At 34.8% G+C, this 22,360-nt stretch overlaps 2 protein-coding genes across 8 annotated transcripts in view; one reads left to right on the forward strand and one right to left on the reverse strand.

Moving 5' to 3' along the window:
* The window catches only part of LOC135832360 (protein qui-1), a 155,820-nt gene that overhangs the window by 79,119 nt on the left and 54,341 nt on the right, over positions 1–22,360 (reverse strand). Inside the window, exon 1 of one of the 7 annotated variants that reach the window (XM_065345556.1) lies at positions 9,109–9,328. The exons of 5 other annotated variants lie outside the window; for them this stretch is intronic. The gene's annotated coding sequence lies outside the window, so the exon portion shown is untranslated. Of the gene's footprint in view, positions 1–8,324; positions 8,406–9,108; positions 9,329–22,360 lie in introns of those variants that run through there. One more of the 7 variants, XM_065345554.1, reaches the window with a different exon arrangement.
* On the forward strand, positions 10,479–22,015 carry LOC135832363 (uncharacterized). The gene is made up of 2 exons (XM_065345560.1): positions 10,479–12,518; positions 19,073–22,015. The coding sequence occupies exons 1-2, from the start codon at positions 12,504–12,506 to the stop codon at positions 21,377–21,379; spliced, it is 2,322 nt and encodes a 773-aa protein (XP_065201632.1). The 5' UTR covers positions 10,479–12,503; the 3' UTR covers positions 21,380–22,015.

Here is a 22,360-nt window from a genome sequence, read left to right on the forward strand (position 1 = left end):
TACGAAATTTCAAGGTCTCTTAGCTGCTCTTATTGAAAACATTCTTAAAAAAACTCGATTTCTAGCTTTTTAGCCTGATTGTGATTATAGCATCAAGATTCTATCAATTTGTGGAACAATACAAAGGCCAAATTTCATGTTGAAATGATTTGTACGTATAGGTATGTACATAGATATATCCACAGGCTATAGAGACCTACTTACATGTGGATGGGCAAATGGATTTGAAAAATGAAATATACGAATACTACCCAACAACAAAACTACTTCCTGACCTCAAAGAACCAGGGAAAACTTTTCAAATAAAAAATCCAATAATCGTATTAGCAGATAATGCATAATTGATGATACGTAGAATATATATCTACCGTTTACAATCAAATAAACCTTTTTTTTTACATACCGATATTTTACCATTTAGACTTCAATAATAAATCATAATATCGGTGGAAGTTTCATTTACCATCCTATATCGCCATCTGCGAAAAAAGGAAATTAAAAAAGTGATCGTAATAAATCTTTTTCTATTAAATTTCACGCTTACATTTTGTTAACCGATGTAAAACCAGAAAGCAACTTTTCTGCAATGTTTTGTGCGAGATAATATGAGGTTATCTTTCGAGCAACGAATATAATTAATTTTTGTAATCCGCTTTCCTCGCCGTAATTAATATCAACCCTATCGAACTATAATAGAAAAATTTTTTAGATTATAAAAAATCCCGACTAACGTTTGGTATTTTGATGTTTTTTCCCAAAACCCTAGCAAGACGACTATAAATCGACGTCGGATTACTATAGCTTGTACTTCTTGGCCGAACTTCGGTTTAGTCTACCATTAATAACAGGGCCTAAAGCTGGATTAGACGATCCTTTTTGCAACTGACAGATCTTTTTCCTTTTCTACCGCATAGTTATCTCACAGTTTGTCCACATCATGCTTATATAGACTTGATCGTGTTCGTGTTTCCCCCTTCTTCGTCTTCTCCTTTTTTTCTTTTTCGTCACGCTTGTATTCGTTGGTTACATTTTCTTTTTGTTTTTCGTAGGTATGTAGGTAGAGGTAGGTACTACACACAGGTATATCTTTGAAGGATCATCCGTATTATACACGCGCTGATAAATTTCTGCTTTTTCAATTTTTTTTTCCTATGATTATGTCGATCGTTTCGTGCGATATCAACTATCGCATCATCATACAAATTACAATCAAATTGAGCGATAAGTAATCAAATCAACGAAATTGTAGGCATTGTAGTGGGTTTATATGTACATTACGTGAACGCTCGTGCTCATCTATCTTTCGACAACTCGAATTAGATTGTTTTTTTTTTGAACCAGCGTTTTTTTTTTTTTTTTTTTTCAATAATTATTTCTATACTTTGGAGCACGAACAAATTATCAGTGAAGCTTGACTGAATATCTAATAAATCTTAATCAATTTTGTTTTTTTCATACCAGTATACGTAGAAACCTAGAAGTTGAGTACTTGTTTTGAAAAAAAAAAAAAAAATGCTGCCCTGAAAAGGTTGAAGTCGAATCATGGAATAAGAGCGAAACAAGTTAGTCAGGTGAAAACATAGATATTCAATTATTTAATTCATTCGACTTCGAAGATTACACTGCTGGTACGCCTTGAAAATAAGTTGAGCTTTGTGAAATAGTTTTTCAAACAGCTTTGAACTCTTTTCAGAAAACATTTTCGACTTGTACCTACATAATAAGGCTCGTCGCTTAATGTCGAATTATTTCTCATCTCATAAAAGTACGATCATTACGTTAGAATGCGTGAATCGAACCAATTATACTGGCAGGTAAATTGATAAAATGTACCAACAATCTTGAGAAATTTTTTCTACAATGTGTTCCATAGAAAATAACCGTTTGCATTTCATGTTGCTCTCAAAAATCGTTGAATGGAAATTAATCTCATTTTTTAAAAGCTAAAAAAAAATAATAAATTCCAATTGCCTAAATTACATAAATTATTAGTTTTTGGTGAAGTTATAATAATTCAAAATTAAACATTTCTGACGACGTTTTTCTAAAAAAAAAAATAAACATAAGGTTACTTATTCAATTTTAATAATGGAAAATAATGTTCAAATTAATTATCTACTCCCCCAAAGCAAATTTCGCTATTTCATGGATAATATCAGAGTTTTCAACGTGATTTTCGATTTTTCCAGAAGGAGTGGAAATCAATTCGGACAGCTAATTAATCGAATTGTGGCTTATCCTCAATTTGTTTTAAGGTGTTTCTTCGACCAAAATATTTTAGGTATAAAAGAATAAAAATTGAAAGAACCAACATTTTTCTTGTGTAGTGTTCTATTTAGATTAAGATTTTTTTGCGGCAAATTAAATAGGTACCTATTTTTTCGCAATTATTTCAAATGAAGTTTTCAAGGTGATTTTAAACGAATTTTTTTGTTGTGGGTAGTGGTGTTGAATGGATTATTTTCACATTGAATTTAAATTATTTTTTTAAATGATTAGGTATTTTGAATGCGTTTTTTGTAGTGATTTTGGATGACATTTTTTTCATTTCAAATACATTTTTTGGGATGGATGAGTGTTTTTGTGTTAACTTCAGACGTTTTTTCACTGTGAACTTTAAAAAAATCCTATTTGTAAAATTCGTGAATAGCGCTAAATTGCGCTGAACCGTATAATAATAAAATTTTCATTCATTCATTCATTCATTCATTCGTTCATTCAAAAAAAAATGTTTCCTTCGTAATTATCTTGAATTTTTTGTGATGTGATTGTTGTGTTGATTTCAGATGCATTTTTTTGTAGTTTGAATGAATTTTTTGTGGTGATTTTGAATTAAAATTTTCTTTATTAATGGTGATTTAAGATGAATTTCTAGTGAGTGATTCACACAGGTTTACAAAGCTTTCGGTGGTGATTTAGAATTTTAGTTCCAGGAAATTTAGTAAAGAATTTTTGTGTGGTGATTTTAAGATTTTCAATTTTTTTGTGTTAGGTAATTTTTTGGTGCGACCGAGTGAAGCGAGGGAATGTTTTTGTACTCTGATTTCAAAAAAGTTTTTGCGGTGCTGTGGAATTCAGATCTTTTTCTGGAGAATTGCAACTGAATATTTGAAATCATTTTGAATACCTATGTTACGTACATTTTTTGGAGAGATTATGAATTATTTTCTTTGTAGTGATTTTGAATCAAGTTTTTAGACTTTGGAGAAATTAATTTTAAAACCAACCTTAAAATGAAATGACCAACTCGCGAACGAAGCGATCTACTCGCAAACAAAGCAACTAATATCAACTTGAAATACTTACTTAATAACAATATTTCAAAAACGAACCGTTGCTACGCACACTCTTGTAGCTAGGCACTAATTAAAAATGTTTGCAAAAGTGCTTTTGATTTTGTCTGTTATTTACTTATGTTGTTGATTTTTTTTTTTAAATTTTCAACTACTCGTGATCATTTGTTTTGTTGGAAATGAAGGATTTAATGATTTTTCTTTGAAAGGTCAACTTTTTTTGTGATTTGGCCAATTGAGCAGGACATAATATACCTTTTACCCTATTATATTTTTTAAAGCAATTATTTGTTTCCCCAACATGGAAACCTGGAGAATTTCCAAAGGGCTAACAATGCAAATATCAGATAGGACACCCTATATGTATACACAAGTACAGCTATGTCTTGCATAATTACTGAGGCGTCATTCAGAAGAAGCGATTCAGTTCAGTTTTTACAAATACGAAGACGTTTACTTCGGTGCAATGACGTAAACGGTTCCATTAAAGTTTCAAGAAAACCAATGTACATGCCTGAAAGATACGCGAAAATGTAAAATCTAATCACTTTCCATAGAATATAGCAGCCTGCATCTTGGCTGAAATTCTTTTTCCGCCAAAACAAACCCGAACCCAGCCATTAAACTTTTAAAATAGAAAGGTAAAATAGGTATAAAAAAAACTAAACCGTAGGTAACGTTAGTTTTCAAATTCTTGTTTACAACTCTTGCGAAAGTTTTAATTTACAAGGCGACACTATGAAAAAGAAATATATACGGTTTATACTCGAGACTATACTATTTTCTCTAGAATACAAAATAACCATAAAAACCGGTAAAATACAACCTTCTTTGGTTTAGTATTTTCGTAGCCTATCGAGGTTTTTTTTTTTTTCTATCGCTATTTTTCCCTTATGTTTTCCTTACAACTAATCAAGACCGAAGGTATTGCATGACACATCAACTCCCCATTTGACCCGTACATTTTTTTCCTCGCACGGTTTCCAATTTGCAGCTTGATTTAGTATTTGAAAAGGCATCGAAATCCATACAATTCGACGTCTTCACATCATTGGTTTCCTATTTTAGGTTTAGCAACAATTTCCTTTTTCGTACAAAAGTAAATTTTTTCCATTATCGAATCCATTACTTCGTAAATTTCGCGACGCGAGACGTAGGTAGGTAAGGATTTACGTACATAGGTGTACGGTGTAGTGTACCTACCTAACCTACCAACGACGACAACGACACGACGTAAATTCAATTATAAAATATACTTAAGAATAATTTCGAAAATAAATTACCATTAAGCGTTGCACCTGGGTATTTCGTAAACGTCCGACACGTGTTTCGTGTTTTTCAAAAAGAAAAGTAAAAAAAATCCTAAAACCCAAAACGTACTTACGTAAGCTAAGAAAAAATATCGAACAATTTCCGCGCTGCCATCTGATTGTATAAATTTTCAAATTACATCGCTATACAAACTAGAAAGAAAATTGGAAAGATAAAGCGCGACATCTTTGAATAGGTAAAATTTCCAGATATGAAATAATATTCGACGAGATTGGCTTGAAATTTAATCTAAAATCGATATACCTAATGCGAAATAATCCATTTGGCAAGCAATATTTGCTGCAGCTTCTGGTACCTACTACCTACCTGACTACAATTTACATAAACGAAAATTCCAAGGTGTAAATTCGCGAGTATTGATATTTTTTTTCCTAAAGTCCTTGAACTACGCACTCGGTCTCGCCCTCCAATAGGCTAACGAAAAAATAATACCCATAGTATTTAATCTTTTTGACGTAAAATATTCCATCGCGACAACATAAAATAATCTCGTACAAGTAGGTACTTACCAATACACAGACACTAGACTAGACGTAGACATCACATTCGTTGATATTTGTATAGGTAATTTAAATACCATTCAACCATCAAAAATTCGTGGCAAAATAAAATTGAATGTAATTCCTTTGAAAATCAATATCGAGTACATGAATATACGTTATAAAACATAGACTATTTTAACAAATGAATAAACATTCAATGCGGTAGGTATCCCAATGAAATTTAGAAATCAATCATATGTAGGTACTCTAGGTATTAATTTTATCACAAAGTTGCGTAGTCACAAAAGGTAAAACTGATAAAAGTTTGAAATAAAATTCGGTACTTCCAGCTGGAGTAGTAAGTGAATGAGCAGCGTAAATAGCAGCGTAGTAGAGAAATTCATAGATGAGGTGATCAATGATCCGGAAATAATCGTTTGAGCAGGGATTTTCGAAATATCATTCAACTGGTAGGTAAACACAAAATTTATCATAGTGATTATGTCATCTTCAGTAACAAAAAGCGTATAGCTCAATTCAATAAAAAATGAATAGGAAACATAACTATTTGAAAACTTGAAAATTGATAACAAAACAACGATTCAAAAGTTGATGATTGGGTACAGATTTGAAAATTTGTTTAAAATAACAACAAAATTTAATTCAATATCAACATGTTCTTCTCATACTTATTAAGTATCTTTATAAGAACATCGAAAAAAAAAATCAGTAGGTATGAATAATTGAATACATGTAAATACCTTCAACTGCCTACTACTAATAAATTTGTTACCCCCCCCCCCCATGTTTGAAAGTGCAATCGATGAAAAACGCAAACTAGTTGATACCTAACCCAGGAAAAGGGATTTGACAAGATAACTGTCGCGCTCTAGGAAATTGTAGCCAAAAACGCCGGAACTAACAAAAGGTCATGTTATTATCAGCAATTTTCGGCAATTTTGACAACATAACATTGCAATGTTTACACCGGGACCTTTCGTCAGCCAATCAGAAACAAGGCGACACTAGCGCGGCGCACCTCTGTCAAGTTCCTTCACTATTCCTTCAGAATGCAAAACGCGAATGTTTTATAGGCGATGCAAGATATTGAATAGTGGAGCAATTATATGCTTCAACTTTTTTTTCTCAGTCAGAACATTTATCCCACTTGACTATCGCCCAAATTTCATCGTTTACTTTTTTTCAAAGAAAACTTTGATCGTCATTACTGTGTTTGCTATGGTCTCGTTTATTATTTGTTTGTTCTTCGTCGTCTTTTTCAATTATCTGTTTTCTGTAGGTATCACAATTATTACGTTGACTTAGGTACATTATTTAGAGACCTGGATGTAGATTTGCGTTATGTAAACACACAATTTTGATTGATTGAAAATTCTAGACAAAGATAAGCAGTATGAACTGACATTTTTTTTTTTTTTTGAAAATTTACAGAAAGGTCTTGAAAAAATTGATGGAATAACGAAAAAGAATAATACTTGTGTGAGACGAATCTTTACCACTCCGCTTTGGCGCTTTAAAATTTTCAAAGCAAAAAAATTAGGAGTTGATTTTTAGTTAATTAGGTAGGTAAAATGGATACTGTAAAAATTGGCTAATGTATTGATATAATTACCACCTGCCCTCCGCCTCTTCCAAAAAATATAGGAAGTTGCTTTTCAATTTTCATACCTAATGTATTTTTTCAAAATTACTTGATGAATTGCAAAAGTGCTACTAAAATTCATGATTTCGAAAACACTCTTGGGAAAAAATTATAAAATAGCATAAAATGATTAGGATTGCCTTCTACACAGGTACCTACTTAAGGTACAATGAATAATTTAGGACATTTTTTTTTATTAATTTGGCTTTTCAAAATTTAATTCGCCTCTCGTGAGTTTTTAAACGATCAACATAAGTACTTGGAAATTGAGCAATGAGGCATCGGAGAAAATAAACGCTTTTCTTCAAAAAAATAGCAGAAATAATGTCAACACGTCAAGATGAAGGTGTTTTGTGATTTTCAAAAAAAAAAATAAAAAAATAAACAACTTCTCAAAAAAAACCGTTTTAAAAATTTTGTTTTGGAAGGTATGCAGAGCTACAAAATGCAACTTTGTACCAATCATTTCTTGAATAGCGCAAGAATGAAATAACCGAGCATCGAGCAGCAATGAATTTTTTCAAGTACCTATAAGCATTCCTGTAATTTTGAGGATTGGTAAAAACGCAAACAGGAACTTGAGATGGTTAGCTTATTATATGTAGTAGGTAATAGGTACCTAGTGAAAGGAATTAGAATTATTACTCTCGAATGGGACTCCATGTATAGTGGCTAGATTTGTAGAAATGAAAAGCATTAAAAACACATTAAGTAACCATGCGTTTGTAACTTTACTGATTTCAGTGGAGCTTGATGTATGTATATGGGTTCAGCACGTCGTCGCCCGCCCCCTCTTCCTTTTACTTAAACGTAATTTTTCACACTTATTCATACAATTACACCATCGATAGGTACTTTACCTATCATCCTTCTATTTCCAAATTTAATGTTGAAGAAATTTCAACGGAAATGTAAATACCTATTCACGATTATGTAGGTACTTAGGTACATTTATATAAGTTTTGAAAATATTGCAGAACATTTTCTATGTACATAATATGTATTAAGGGGAATATTTTTGAAAATTCGGAACTGAAAATTGGGGCATTTAGAAGAGATGGCAGCACCCAGTCAGATCAGAAATTAAGTAAGTAAATACTCGAGCGATAGATATTATTTCAATTGAGGGGTATGATTAGAAAAGAACCAATGCAGCTGAAATAAAATGGTGAAATTGCATTTGGAAGGTGAAAATTGAGACTCGATGGAGATCAGAGCTAAATACATAAATTAAAAAAATTAAAAAAAATATTCTACGCTTGTCTTCTAAAATGGAAACTACGACTGTCTTGTAAACAAAGGTCTCGAATTTGAGGTAGGTAACTGAATTACAAAAAAAAACAAAGAATAAATTCATTTTAAAAATTAATACCTGTACCTAATTTTATTATTTCTTCTTTGTGCTTTCATTTCAAAATATGAATAAAAAATTATTTTTTCTTTTGGAATCTATGTAGGTACCTATACATGGCTGTTTTCTAAACGGACTCCTCGATTCATGTAAGTCAATAACTACATACCTACATACCTATAAATAAGTACGTAGTTACTTACCTGCATAAATTATAATAGTAGGTATATGAATTATTTGTTATCATGTTCTCTTAAGTCTATATGACAGAAATTGATACTCACCTGAAACAAAAAACAAAATAAATTGTTGATTAGTGGATGACAATCCTCCATCTTATTCTGTTGGTATTAAATCGAGTGAAAGATGAGCGTAACAAAACGAAATTTTCAAATAGGTTTCTATTGTATCATCATTTGATGTAAAAGGTGCTTGGTTTCATGGCTTGAAACAGAATCAAGGAAAGAAAGATTTTATATTTACCTAAGTAGGTAATAATTGACCATAATGTAGTCTAGGTACCTATTTAAAAAAAAATATCAATTTTTTTGAATTTTTTCGGATTTCCTCAACTTTTGAGAAATATGTTGCGTCCGTTTTCTCTGCCATAAAAATATTGAAGTTCGAAAAATTTACTTCAAAACACAATGTTGTCAACTCCACTAGTTTTGGTTTTGAATATGTGTAGTTTCTCGATTTTGATTAATTCAGAGGAGAATTTGATAGTAAATTAAAATTTCACTTCACATCAAGGAATGCAAAATTGAAACCAAAGACAATAATTTTTCTACGGCATTTTGTTGAATGAAAAATCGGAATTGTTTCGTTTTGATCCAATAGATCAACTTGAGAAAGTTCCCTCACAAGATACATCACAGAATATATCTATGGAATGTTATAAAGCAAAATTAAAAATTCTAACTCTTTTTTGATTAATAGGTACAATGATGAAAATAATCAAGTTTAAAATTTTGAAAGGGTACCTACCTTCATTTCCAATTTTGTGGAAAACACTGAACCCAGTTGTCACAATTCATTTTACATTTAACGAGGGGACGAGGTGCACATTAACTACATAGGTACATACAACTTTGTAGCATTTGAGAGGGAAAGGGATAAACGGATAATTTTTTAAAATCCAGAAATATATAAGGAATTATTTTGGTGTTCAATCACTAATTACAAATATCCACATTGAGAATAGGTATTAGGTACACTGTAGGTAAACAATGAAGTAGGTAAGTATGTATACCTTATGAAAATCGAAGAACAAAAAAATATCCACTTCTCAGTGCATGTCGAATAGGTAGGTAGGTAGGTAGGTAAATAGGTAGCTCTAGGTATGATAGTAAGTAAAGCACAAACAACACAATACACGATAACGTATCAGCCGTAAATTCACGACGTGCCCGAAAATCCACCGCAATGCAAGCAAATCAAAGATTTTCGCTGAATTTAAATTCCGACTTTGCGAATATGTCACGTTTATTCGTAATTTAATACGTTCCGTTCGCCATTAAATTTCGATTCTAATAAGGGCGCAAAGATAGAACTATAGAACAAAAGCTTTCAGGTCTGTTACGGTGTAATTTTCTAGACAAACTTTGGTCGTAGTAATTTTCGAAATTTCGCTTCCCTTTAAAGTAGTATATCGAAACACTTTTTCTGGTGACAAAACACCGAGTGTTATTTTCTACGTTAACATGCTTACGCGATAGATAATAAGTCACGTTGGAACATTTTTCTTTTCACTGCTTCAAAACACAGCCTGAATTTAATGTCTCCATAAAATCTCAACTTTTTCTTTTCAACCAGTGAAAAAAAAACACCCCAAGGTAATAATCGTTTATCCTAACTTTGGAAAATTTTTCCCTTGTAAAAGAATTCTTTTTGAAAGCGTTCTTAATTAATTTGTTCTTCGAGAGAAAGTTATTTGGACAGTTTCACCTTTCGATTCTCTTTATAGGCACCTACCTACTTCTTCTCCGCGAGTTTATAATACAAAAAAATAATAACGAATAAACAAACTCGAATCACATTTCGTAGGTATTTAAAAGCAATCCGAAAAATAGTGTTCATTTTGACAAACCTTCGGAGCATAAGTACATAAATAAATACCCACCGATACCTATAGAAATATGTCATATTCTACCTTTGGATTATTACGTCAATGTGTCATTATTTAGCGTCAAAGTTCATTGACTGTACAAAACCAAATTTTCGAAAACGAACGCGGTGACTGTAAATTTATTGAAAATAATTAAATTTTAATTATAGAAAAAGCTTCGCTAATCATTCCGTATTTTCGTATTCTTTTATCAATAAATTTTGCCCACATTTTATAATCCATTGTGCTATAGACGAGCCTGAATAGAAATAGTTAGGCAAAACTTGGTACATAAATTCAATGAGCCCAACTCAAGGTTAAAATCTATGGTGGGAAACTCGAGTGATTATGACAATAGGTAATGCCTACCTATTCTTTAGTATGTTTTTTCCACTCGATTAAGAACGTGCGTTCGTATTTTCTCTGTAATTTTTTATCTTTAAATTTACCAGTCATTACATGGCTGAATTCGAGTATTTTGTTTAAAATTGAACTTATTAAAATGATATAATTTCTCCGGTAACGCGAGTGTTATTTTGTGTTGCTATGAATTTATTTCACTAATTAATTGGACATCAATTCTAATGGAGTAAGTTTCCTGGTCGAGTTACCGGCAGGGCTGAGGGAAATCCTCTAGCCAATATGTTGGTCAGCATTTAGGTTCTTATTTCAAAGTATAGGGCTACGATATAATCTATGAATAGATTCAGTCCAACTACGATTGATATGGTCAAGGTAATGATTAGGTTAATGGTAAAGTAGTTAGAATTCATCTGAATAATCTAGGTAAGGATTTAAAACAGTGATTCAATCTGAATAATCTAGGTATAGATTTAGTAGATTTCCAACTATTTCGACTTGCTTGCAATGTCTAGAAATGTATGTAAATTCAATTTACTTTTCGAGTTTATTTTCACTCTGGGATACGTTCCAACTAAGATTGTGTATGATGTAGGTTCTACCTACCTTGTAAATAAAATCCCTTTCTTTCGATTAAATATCGGTTGAAACATATCTTCGTGAATTTGAGTTAAAATAGAGCATTTTTGTATTATGTGGTTAGGTAGGTTTGTCTTATCCTAATCCAAACCCATCCCAATATTTCCTAATCGTGAATTTTCCTAATACCTATCTTCTCATTATTTGTTCCTAGTTCTAAAAATCTCTCTTATTCCTAATTCCTACACCACATAATATAAAAATTGGCGCCCAACGTGGGACTAGGGCTTAATGAGTTTAGGTATTAATTATTCAAAATTCATCTTCAGAAAATTTCGTGTCAAAATTCCACTTTACACATGTGTTTCATGTTGGACACGAAGATTTCTTTCAACCAATAAAATATGGCCGTTAGAATAGTAACTCGAGCGCGTTATCTATTGTGCTATGCTTTCGCCTGATGAGAAGTACGGTCCGCCTGTGAATAGGTATCGAATAGGTAGTAGGTACCTACTTCACTTAGGGAACAGTTTGTTAGAAAGCATATTTTAGATATACGAAGAAACCAGCTTCGAATTGTATTAGTCGTTCTGGTATAAGACATGTAATGAAATGTACCACCTTCAACGAGATAACGACATCGAGTAATTGCATCAAGACCTCCGAGTACCAGAAAAATGATCGAGTATTTTTAACGTATAATAAAACATGTTGCAACTAGTTTTACGAATGGTACTATGTAAAGCTTCGGCTAGGATAGGTTTTTGATAAAGGCCGCTAAATTTTCTTCCCCCTTTCCCGCATATGTCTGGATATCCACATATTCAGTATATGCCTTTAGAATTAAGATGCGTGTTTTTCTAAGAAAATTAATAAAAAATACAAAAAGATATGTGTTTGTGTTAGTGTAGAAGAATCGGCATCGGGCTGAACAAAATTTCTAGGAAACGTTCGTCGTAGTTTCTAGCTATTGTATTATGTTTGTAAATCGCCATTTTGTTATTCTCTTATCTTTCTAGTTGAGTCTTCGATCGCAATCTGAAACGCATTCGGTTTGAGTATTATCTTTTCCTTTGTACTGTAAACATCTCTCGAGTAGTTTGCGTTTTGCGTATGGTTTTTTAGTGCGGTATTTTTACTTTTTGCTAAAATTGATTCAATTATTGCGATCGTATTTTTATTCGAGCTTTCTATTTAATGATTTAATAAACTTTCGTATGTGAAGTGAAGTTCGAAAGATTCGCGAGCTTGTCGTATTTCGAGTATCTTGATGTTCCAGCCGAATACGTAGCTGATTAGTATATTGGAATATTATCTCGTTTGTTTATTTTCGATTATGGCTTCCTTTGAGGTAAAATTAGATCTAGTTATTTTGTTTACCATTGTTTTGATTCTTCTTATATGTATTGTGTTTCGTTTTGAAAATATTTGATATGCCAAAATTGGTTGTAATTACGCAACCTGGCGCCTGCGTGGGTATGTACTCTTTTTTGGTTTTCTCATGCATAATCAAGTGTTTTCAAACTATTTAGTGTTATTTGTGTTACTTGTAAGATCATTACCTTGGTCTGTAGGGAATCTAGGGATCCTTAGTTAGGGATTTTTAGATAGTTAGGGACCATAATGCTGACTCAACATTGCCATATGGTAACTCGAGTGTTTAATAATCAAGCTTATTCAACAGTGAATAATTCAAACGAACCTGATATTGAACTCAACGAGTCTTCTGCGAGTGCTCATTTTCACGATCCAGCTGTTATCAGTTTTATCGATAGCAGTAATATTGCACTCGAAATTTCTCTCGACGATTTGAACGAATTCGAAAATCCTGATCAAGAAGCTGACGATTCGATTGACAACGAGTTAAGCGGTATTCGAGATCGATTGAACGAGACATCACGACAATTCGACAATTTCGATTCTGATTCATCTTCTTCACTCGAGTTAGATCCAGAAGAGAAAAAAGAGCGTCGACGAGCGAAATTATTTCGACCAACTCCTCTCTATTATTTACGATCACCTCGATTTCCAGAAGGTTTCTTTAAGGAATCCCGTTTTCGTGATAAAGTTCCTAAGACATTCGATTCAACTGACGACGACGTTGCTGGTATAAAAGTAGAAATACCAATCGAAGAAGTTGACGTATTCGACGAAGACGAAAACCAACCTATACCTACAATGTCGTTCACTCAAGAAGATTATGAACGATTATTGGCCGAGAATGCGGCGATTAAAAAGAAAAACGAAGAGCTACAAACAAAAGTCACCAAGCGTATGTCTCTCGCTAACACAACTGCTGCTTCCACATCAGATGGAACTGGTCCAGGTCCTAGCGGAGTATCTGCAGCGTTGCTAATGGATGTTATAGAGATAAATAATGAAACGTTATCTGAAAATATTGCCAAGCAATTTGCAATTCATTCGAGACAAAGTTGTGGTGGAGGCGACGGAAGTCGTGATTTTGTTCCTCAACCATCATGTTTAACTATTCCACAACGACATTTTCATTTAAAAGCAAAAAATGAACAGCTAGTTTTTCCAATTGAAGACTGTCGATCGCTATTGGTCATTTCACCTGTCCAATTCTCGAGTACTGACAACACTGGCAGTAAAAAGAATGTAAAACAAATCTGTGAAGGAGCTCGAGTTACGAAATGGAAAGCTGGTGAAGATTACCGTACAGTCGAAGAATTTCTCATCGAATTCGAGAACGAAATCCGTCAATTGGTCAAAACTAATCAAGAATATAACCTTTGTCTTGATTATTTTCTCGAACATACCGATCTGATCAATTATAAAAAAGCGTTACAGATCGACGAACCGTGGCATTTAAACGCAATAAAATTAGTTAAGCAATTTTCCACTATCATGAATCACCAACTCGATATCGAAGAATTCAAAAAAGAAGTGAAAAATGAACATCAGAGTGTGGTTGATTTCTGTACCTTTTGGTTGAGAAGAATGCGATGGAATACTTCGGTTACACCAAAATGGGTTGCTCAAGTCTTGACCGAAAAAATTGGAAAAGAATATCGTGAAATCTTCAAAGAAACCGAGCCAACCGATACGATCGAAGAAATCATTGAAGCGATTTCTGAAATGGAAAATTCCGGAACAGCGAACAAACGAAGTGTAAATGCTAAATCGTACTATAATCAAGTTGCAAAACCATTGATGGATAAAGTAAAATCATCTTCATCATCGAAATCTTCATCAAGTTCGAAGAATGATTCAAACTCGAGTAGAAGCAATAGTTCCGGTGAAAATCGATCGAACGCTCCTCCGAAGAAAGAAAATCCTTTCACAAAATTCGATAAAGGTCAAATCCTGAAACGTTTTGATCGAGGTGGAAGAGCTCAATTTACTAAAGTGGCGAGTGCAAATGAGATTAATTTCGATGAACCTGGTCTCACCGTTCATTATGTTGATATGAACCATAACCTTCAACCATATGATCGAAAAAATCCACCGAATTTTGAGGAATTTTCTGTTTGCGATATTTCCATTCCACTCGAAGATTTAAACTTGAATTAGGTAACACCGAAGGTCGCAGTGTTACCTCTAATTCCGACCAGCCGACCTTTGAAGCTGCGATAGTTCACAACAAAGAAGCTCCAGTAATTCCTCCAGTCGTTCCTGATATTCCGAATAAAGAAAAGATGTATCTTTTCTGTGATGGAATCGCATATATTGGAAGTAACGTCATGTATAAATTTCTGAGATATCACGAATTTAAGAATATCGCCGATCATGCCGAATACTCATTAGTTAGTGATAAATTGACGGCGAAAAAGGTGAATCAATTATTAGAAGAAAACACCTTTGACATACCTTTTGGTACTGAACATGCGTTAATCCATCTTGGACTTCAAGAATCAATGTTCAAGAATTTTGATAGCTCTCAGTTTCAAAATGAATTGAAAAAATTAGTCGTCACGCTACGAGATATTTATCGAATTAAAAATATCGTATTTGCGTTGATAGCTCCTGTGAATTTTCCCAATATAAGTCTTGATTATTGGAAGAATCTCGAAGAAGTGAATGAGAAGATTTATTTCACTGCTACGAAACAAGAGAATTGTCTCTTTTGGAATGCATTCTCTCCATTTGTGAAACGCAATGAGCTTGTACCAACTGAAAAAAAATGGTTCAAATATACATCAGATGGTGCTATTCTTTACGATATCAAAAAAGAATTCTACAAGCCTAATGGTGCATCACCCGGATCGAAACCAGATTACGCAAGCTGGGAAATCTTCAATCTAAACAAATTGGACTACGAGATGTGTAGTTTCTTCAAGAAATATTGCGGAGTCAATATCTTTAAAACACAGCCGTATAAAAATACTAAAAAGGATGAAAAACTCGATAGTATGTATGGTAAATCAGATGAACCGGTGGTATTCAACCTAAACCACAGCATCCTTGATGTACTCGATCCAGTCGACATTGAATATTCGAATAAAGACGTGTCACCAAAAATAAAAGTTCAATTCGGTAAAATCGACGTAGATGCACTTATAGATAACGGTTGCTCTCATGTACTCATGAATGAGAGCGTTTACGAGCGAATCGTTGCAGCTTACCCTGAGTTGAAAAAAAGTGAAGTAAAAGCTGACGGTATGGGTCAAAAGTTTTCGCTAGCTGCTACCAAAGCTCATCCAAAAATCACGAAAATGGCTTATGTACCTATGAGCTTTCCAACACAAAAACCAAATAAAAGTGTTTTTAACATTCAGGCATTTATCGTCAAGGACCTGAATACACCGTTGATTTTGGGACGTAATTTAATGAGATCATTCGAGTTAGTAATTCACACGTCAAAGAATTACATTGAGCTTACCGATCCAACGATAACAGCTCTCCAGAATAAAACATTCAAGATTCATTATAACGATTCAGAGAAAAGCGCGATGAATTTCGAGTTACTAAAGGATCCGAAACAATATCCTTTACAAGAAGTCCAGTATATCACGTCTACAAAACCTGAGGAGATATTTTCGATCAGTGAGAATCCCTCCTATGTCATCTGTACCGAGCTGCTGTATAAAATAGAAGAAGCTGTCGAGGGTACAGAACTCTTGAGTAAACATAAAGGTACGTTAAGAAGACACATACATAATAATTATGAAACTTTCGAGAACAGAATCGGTTTGTGTAACTGTTACGAACACAGATTCGCTTTCGTAGGTAACAAACTTCCCCCTCCACATAAAGTATGGTGTAAATCTCGACCTATTCCCCATCGCTACGAAGACGGTGTCCATGAAATTATAAGAAAATGGAAAAAAGAAGGAAAAGTGGTTGAAAGACAATCACCTTATAAGTTAGGTCTCGTCTATGTGGATAAAGGAGGTGGAAAAGTCCGTATATGTTTGGATGGAAGACCATTAAATGAATACATTCTCAGACACTCGACTGAACCGCCAAATATTAACAATATGCGGATGAAGTTTAAGGACATGAAGTATTTTTCGATCTTTGACTTCAATAATGGTTTCCTCCAAATAAAATTAGCTGAGGATCAACAATGCGTTCTATCATTCACCATCGATGGTATTCCTCTCGTTATGACGGTTGTAGGTTTCGGTACCGAAGATAGTTTGGCTGCTTTTGTTTATGCTCTTCGATTGGTGTTACGCGGTTGTGAAGATTTCACCGGTGTGTACGTCGATGACGTCATTATCTACTCGAAAACCATTGAAGAACACCTCGAACATATTCGTATTTTCCTTGAAAAGGTGAAAGCGGCTGGAATGACACTCAATCTTCGGAAAACCCAATGGTGTCAAACTCGAATTAAATACCTCGGAATGATATTCTCCGATGAGGGTGTCCAAGTGGATCCCGAAAAGATTGAGCCAATCTTAAATTTCGAGTTACCAAAAGATGTAAAGAGCCTCCAGCAATTTCTCGGTATGTTTCAGTACTACCGAGAATATATGGCTAGAATCAGCGTGCTGTGTGCTCCTCTTTACGAATTGACTACGGTTGGAAAAGGTGCAATAGTGTGGACAGAAGAGAATATCAAACATTTCGAATTGCTTAAAAAAGAACTTGCAAATGAAACACTATTGACCTATCCAGACTTTGAAAAGCCATTCTACATATACACCGACGCTTCTACGAAAGCTATTGCTGGTGTAGTAATGCAACCGAGTCGCAAGAACGATAAAGACCTTATGATGCCAATTGCATTTACTTCTCGAGTGTTAAAAGGCTACGAAAAATCCTATTCCATAATGGAACTCGAACTTTTGGCAATTATCCATCTTCTCGCCAAAAATTACTATCTTTTGGCCGGAAATAAAGTTCATTTATACACTGATAACATTGCAGTAACATACCTGAAGAAAAATGAACTTTTGCCTAATCGGATCATGAAATGGTTGCTGTATTTAGACAACTTCAGAATAGATATTCGACATATCGCTGGAGCTGATAACTCGATTGCAGATTTTTTGTCTAGGTATACTTTCAACATTACCGAAAACGACAAAAATTTCACCATTTTTCTATTCGATTACAAAACACCAAAGTGTTTATTCACCGAATTTCGACGACTTCGATCAATCCAGAATAATGACGAAATAGTACAAGCGTGTATCAAAAAATACCCTGAACGTACTCGAGTTGATAAAAAATTGAACTTGGTTATTTATCAGAATCACAATGATCAAGAATGGCGAATATTTATTCCAAAAAGTTTACAACGAGAAATAATTCAACACTATCATTATGAATACGGTCATGTTGGAATTACTCGATTGATTCGCATTATACGAAGACATTTTGATTGGCCTGGTTTAACAACGCAAGTTTGCCAATTTGTGAATGATTGTATCTCATGCCAAATTTCAATGAGATCAACAACTCGATTGTATGGTCCAATCCAAACACTCGCTTCTGAACGTTTCAACGAGATTTTGTGTTTGGATAATTTTGGACCAATTCCAAGTAGTACAGCTGGCGTCGATACTGTGTTCGTGATCGAAGATCATTTTACCAAATTCGTCAAATTATATCCAATAAAAGTCGTGACTTCAGCAAATATACTCGAACGTATGATTCTTTGGATTAACGAGTTTGGATTACCGAAAATAGTACTCAGCGATAATGGTCCACAATTTTCCTCTCGGTATTGGAGAAAATTTTGGTTAAAAAGAGGAGTTCAAATTCGGTATACATCAAGGTATACTCCGAATAGTAACCCTGCCGAAAGAATAATGAGCACTATTGGTTCGAGTATGAGAAAGTATATCGCTGATAAACAAAAATCATGGTGTCGTATTTTACCAGATATCGAGCGTAAATTGAACTATACCGAAAGCACTGTAACAGGTTGCATTCCCTATGAAGCAGTACGTAAACGATTAGTACCCGATTCATTAGTTGATATAATTAAACAACGAAAATTACCACTCGATATCAACCAGCGAATACTCGAAAACCAGAAAAAGAATCATGAACGTCGACAAGCCTATTTCCATAAAGTTCACAAACCTGTGATATTGAATATCGGTGAACGAGTGTTCGTAAAAAATAGACCTGTATCCTCGAAAGAGAAAGGAGTAGCTGCGAAACTATCACACCAATGGAAAGGCCCATATAAAGTCATCACCAAGCCTTTCATCAACGTTTACGAACTCGAAGATGAAAAAAATCCAGGATATATTATTCGAGAAAATATCCGTCATCTTCGTAAATACAATCCAGCCACCGATGACACTGTTCAACCACCGATAGAATAGGAGCTTTTGTCTACTTGTCTCAGCATTCTATATCTTTCTCTTTTTTATTTTTATTTTATTTTAGTTATAATTTTTTCATAGTATGTAAAACGATAAAAGTCTCTCTTAGAATTATGCTAATCTAGTTTCGTGTATGATTTTAAATTGTTCACAGAATGATTTGTACGCGACCTGTCGCCAGAGCCATATACATCCGATCATTAACTCGAGTCCTGAGAATTTAAAGAAAACGTTCTCAGCTGAAGATCTTGACACTCGAGTATTTGTAATACGAAACGATCAGGAAGACACCCTTACTATCAAAAAACAAAACGTCCGATGTCCGATCGCCGAGATCATCGAGATTTCCGTTTCAGCACTCGATCTACCTGCGTCTTTGTCTCGAAACATAATGGAATCGGAGATTCAGCGAGTGGAATTATATATCCGCGAATATCTCCTAGAGATTTTCACCGCTGACCGCCTATCTCCTTGCAAGAGGTGCCTCATTCCGAAGGAGACGCCGAATATACGTGATTTACCATCTCTTATCGCCGTCGAGGTAGAAGGTCTAACAGAGTTCTTATTTGAGCAAATGGAGACTCTCTCTCGACCGATATCGCCCGCTCCTCCGACTCCAGTTCAACGACCGAAATTAAGTACGATGATTCGTCGAGCGTTTTCAGAAAACGATCTGATTCTTCCTCCCGCTGTTTTCTCGTTTGTGCACGTCGAAGAACAATCCAAACCAATCGCAACAAACTCGAGTGAAACAACGATCGATCTAACTAAAGGAGAAGAAATCATCAACGTTTCCGACGGCGGTAGTGACGATGTATTTGAAGAAAACATCGATATATTGAACCAAACGAATCGTCACCTATCAACATCATCTTTCGATAACGCAGCTAGAACTTCGCATTCGACCGAATTTGAGAATTTATCGGTGTCTCTTACTCGATTGCCAGCTCCTCTTAAGAGTGCGCTGAAGAGCCCCGACGAAGGTCTACCACCGGCGAAAAAATTAAGTTACACCGAAGAAGACAGTACCGGTGAAAAGAAAACCGTTGGTTTTCGGTTTCCTGAGCCAAAAACGTATCAACTTCAACAACCGAAACCTAGCGAAGCTGATCCATCAGTAGATAGCATTTTGGCAACTCTCCGTCAGAACTCTCTTATGGCCGATCTCAACCTACGCGATCTGATTCCACCGCAAAACCGACCATCAATACTACCGATTGGCGAAAATGACTCGAGTTCTACGTCGACTTCAACTGACGTCACCGCTACCACTTTGAGTTCAACGTTTGCTCCATCAGCAACGGCAACTCAATCCACCGACGCGATGCAGGTTGATAATGTTACCGATAATAACGCCGAAAAATCCGTCCCACCAGCTCCATTAGCTGATGAAAATGAACCAGCTGCTCAAGCCGCCGCTGCTGCTGTTCCCGTCGCTCCCGTCGTTCTTCCACCACCACAACCAGCATACGTAACGGCAAAGTTCCCTCGATTAAATTACGCTGAAATCGACGGTATTCAGACGTTTTGTCCTGAATTGATAGACGATGATGAGATCCTCGAATGTCGCCTTCAACCGTATGTTCCTGAAGAATGGCCTAATACTTACCAACCGTACGTATTTCAATGGGATCCAACCGATCGAGATTTCGAACATCTTGCCATCGATCTTTGGGAAGCATTGATACGTGGAACATACGTCCATTACAAAATCGTTGTTCCAAGATTCGAGTATTACGATAAAAGGCAATCATTCGAATGGCCAAGAATCGATATTGAGGCGGTTACTTGGCGAAATCATCTGAACTTGGTCCGCTCAACTTATCGTGACGAGGTTTATCCACGTGAGCACGTTTTTCGTCCCAGATGGTCATACCAAAATCAGACCAACATGAAACACCTCGTCACCGTTCTTGGAAAAATCGCCAACGATTATGTCGAGATAATCATTGACCCGACACTCCAGGTGTCTCTGATTAACACCGCCGCACTCGAGTTTTTCGATAAGAACGTGTCATTCGATTTTGAGTTCCTTCGTCATCCTAAGGTCATTTATGTGCCATGGAAGGACGAGTTCCGGCTAGTGGTACGACGAAAGGTAAACGTACCTTTAAAATTGACTCCCGGTATCGATCGCAACAAAAACGATGTCCATTGGTTCCCTTGCTATGTGGCTAATTTCAAGACTACGAAAAAAGTAGAAGCACATCACGGTACAGTAATCCTGGGTGTACGAGACATCGGTCCATTGATCAAAAGTTACGATCCTGTCGCTGTTTCAATCAATCTTCGAGGACCGCCGGGAATCCCCTATTCGAGAACGGTCAGGTGTAAGGAGAAGGTACCGCGAGTTCGGATGATCGGTCTCCTCAGAAGCCTTCGTGCAATGGATCGTTTCAAGGTACGAGATAACTTCTACCCGGTGGAAGAATACCTGATAAAAAAGACGAGTAAAAAATAAAATTCGGTTTCAAAAATTTTTCCTTTTTGTAAACTTTTGGTTTTTTCATTCGAAGTTTCTATTTTTTATCTCGAGTTGTTGTTTTTATCATCGTGAATACCTTTAGTATTGTAAATCTCGTTTGGTGTATATGAATAATGTGTTTTTTGGCGATAGTCGTTTTCATGTTGTTCTTTTTGTTATTATTTTTTCTATGTTTTTTACATTTTCTTTGTTAATCATACTCGAGTTTAGATTAGCTGCTTTTTCAATAGTTCTTGTTAATTGTTAATTTTTCAATAGTTTAACGTAATTTTTCAGTCTTGCATTCGAGTTTTCCCTTCCACAGATTTTCTCTTTGGCAGGGGGAGAAATTATGTGCTATAGACGAGCCTGAATAGAAATAGTTAGGCAAAACTTGGTACATAAATTCAATGAGCCCAACTCAAGGTTAAAATCTATGGTGGGAAACTCGAGTGATTATGACAATAGGTAATGCCTACCTATTCTTTAGTATGTTTTTTCCACTCGATTAAGAACGTGCGTTCGTATTTTCTCTGTAATTTTTTATCTTTAAATTTACCAGTCATTACATGGCTGAATTCGAGTATTTTGTTTAAAATTGAACTTATTAAAATGATATAATTTCTCCGGTAACGCGAGTGTTATTTTGTGTTGCTATGAATTTATTTCACTAATTAATTGGACATCAATTCTAATGGAGTAAGTTTCCTGGTCGAGTTACCGGCAGGGCTGAGGGAAATCCTCTAGCCAATATGTTGGTCAGCATTTAGGTTCTTATTTCAAAGTATAGGGCTACGATATAATCTATGAATAGATTCAGTCCAACTACGATTGATATGGTCAAGGTAATGATTAGGTTAATGGTAAAGTAGTTAGAATTCATCTGAATAATCTAGGTAAGGATTTAAAACAGTGATTCAATCTGAATAATCTAGGTATAGATTTAGTAGATTTCCAACTATTTCGACTTGCTTGCAA

This window comes from Planococcus citri, chromosome 1, assembly GCF_950023065.1.
Source record: "Planococcus citri chromosome 1, ihPlaCitr1.1, whole genome shotgun sequence".
Lineage (NCBI taxonomy): Eukaryota > Metazoa > Arthropoda > Insecta > Hemiptera > Pseudococcidae > Planococcus > Planococcus citri.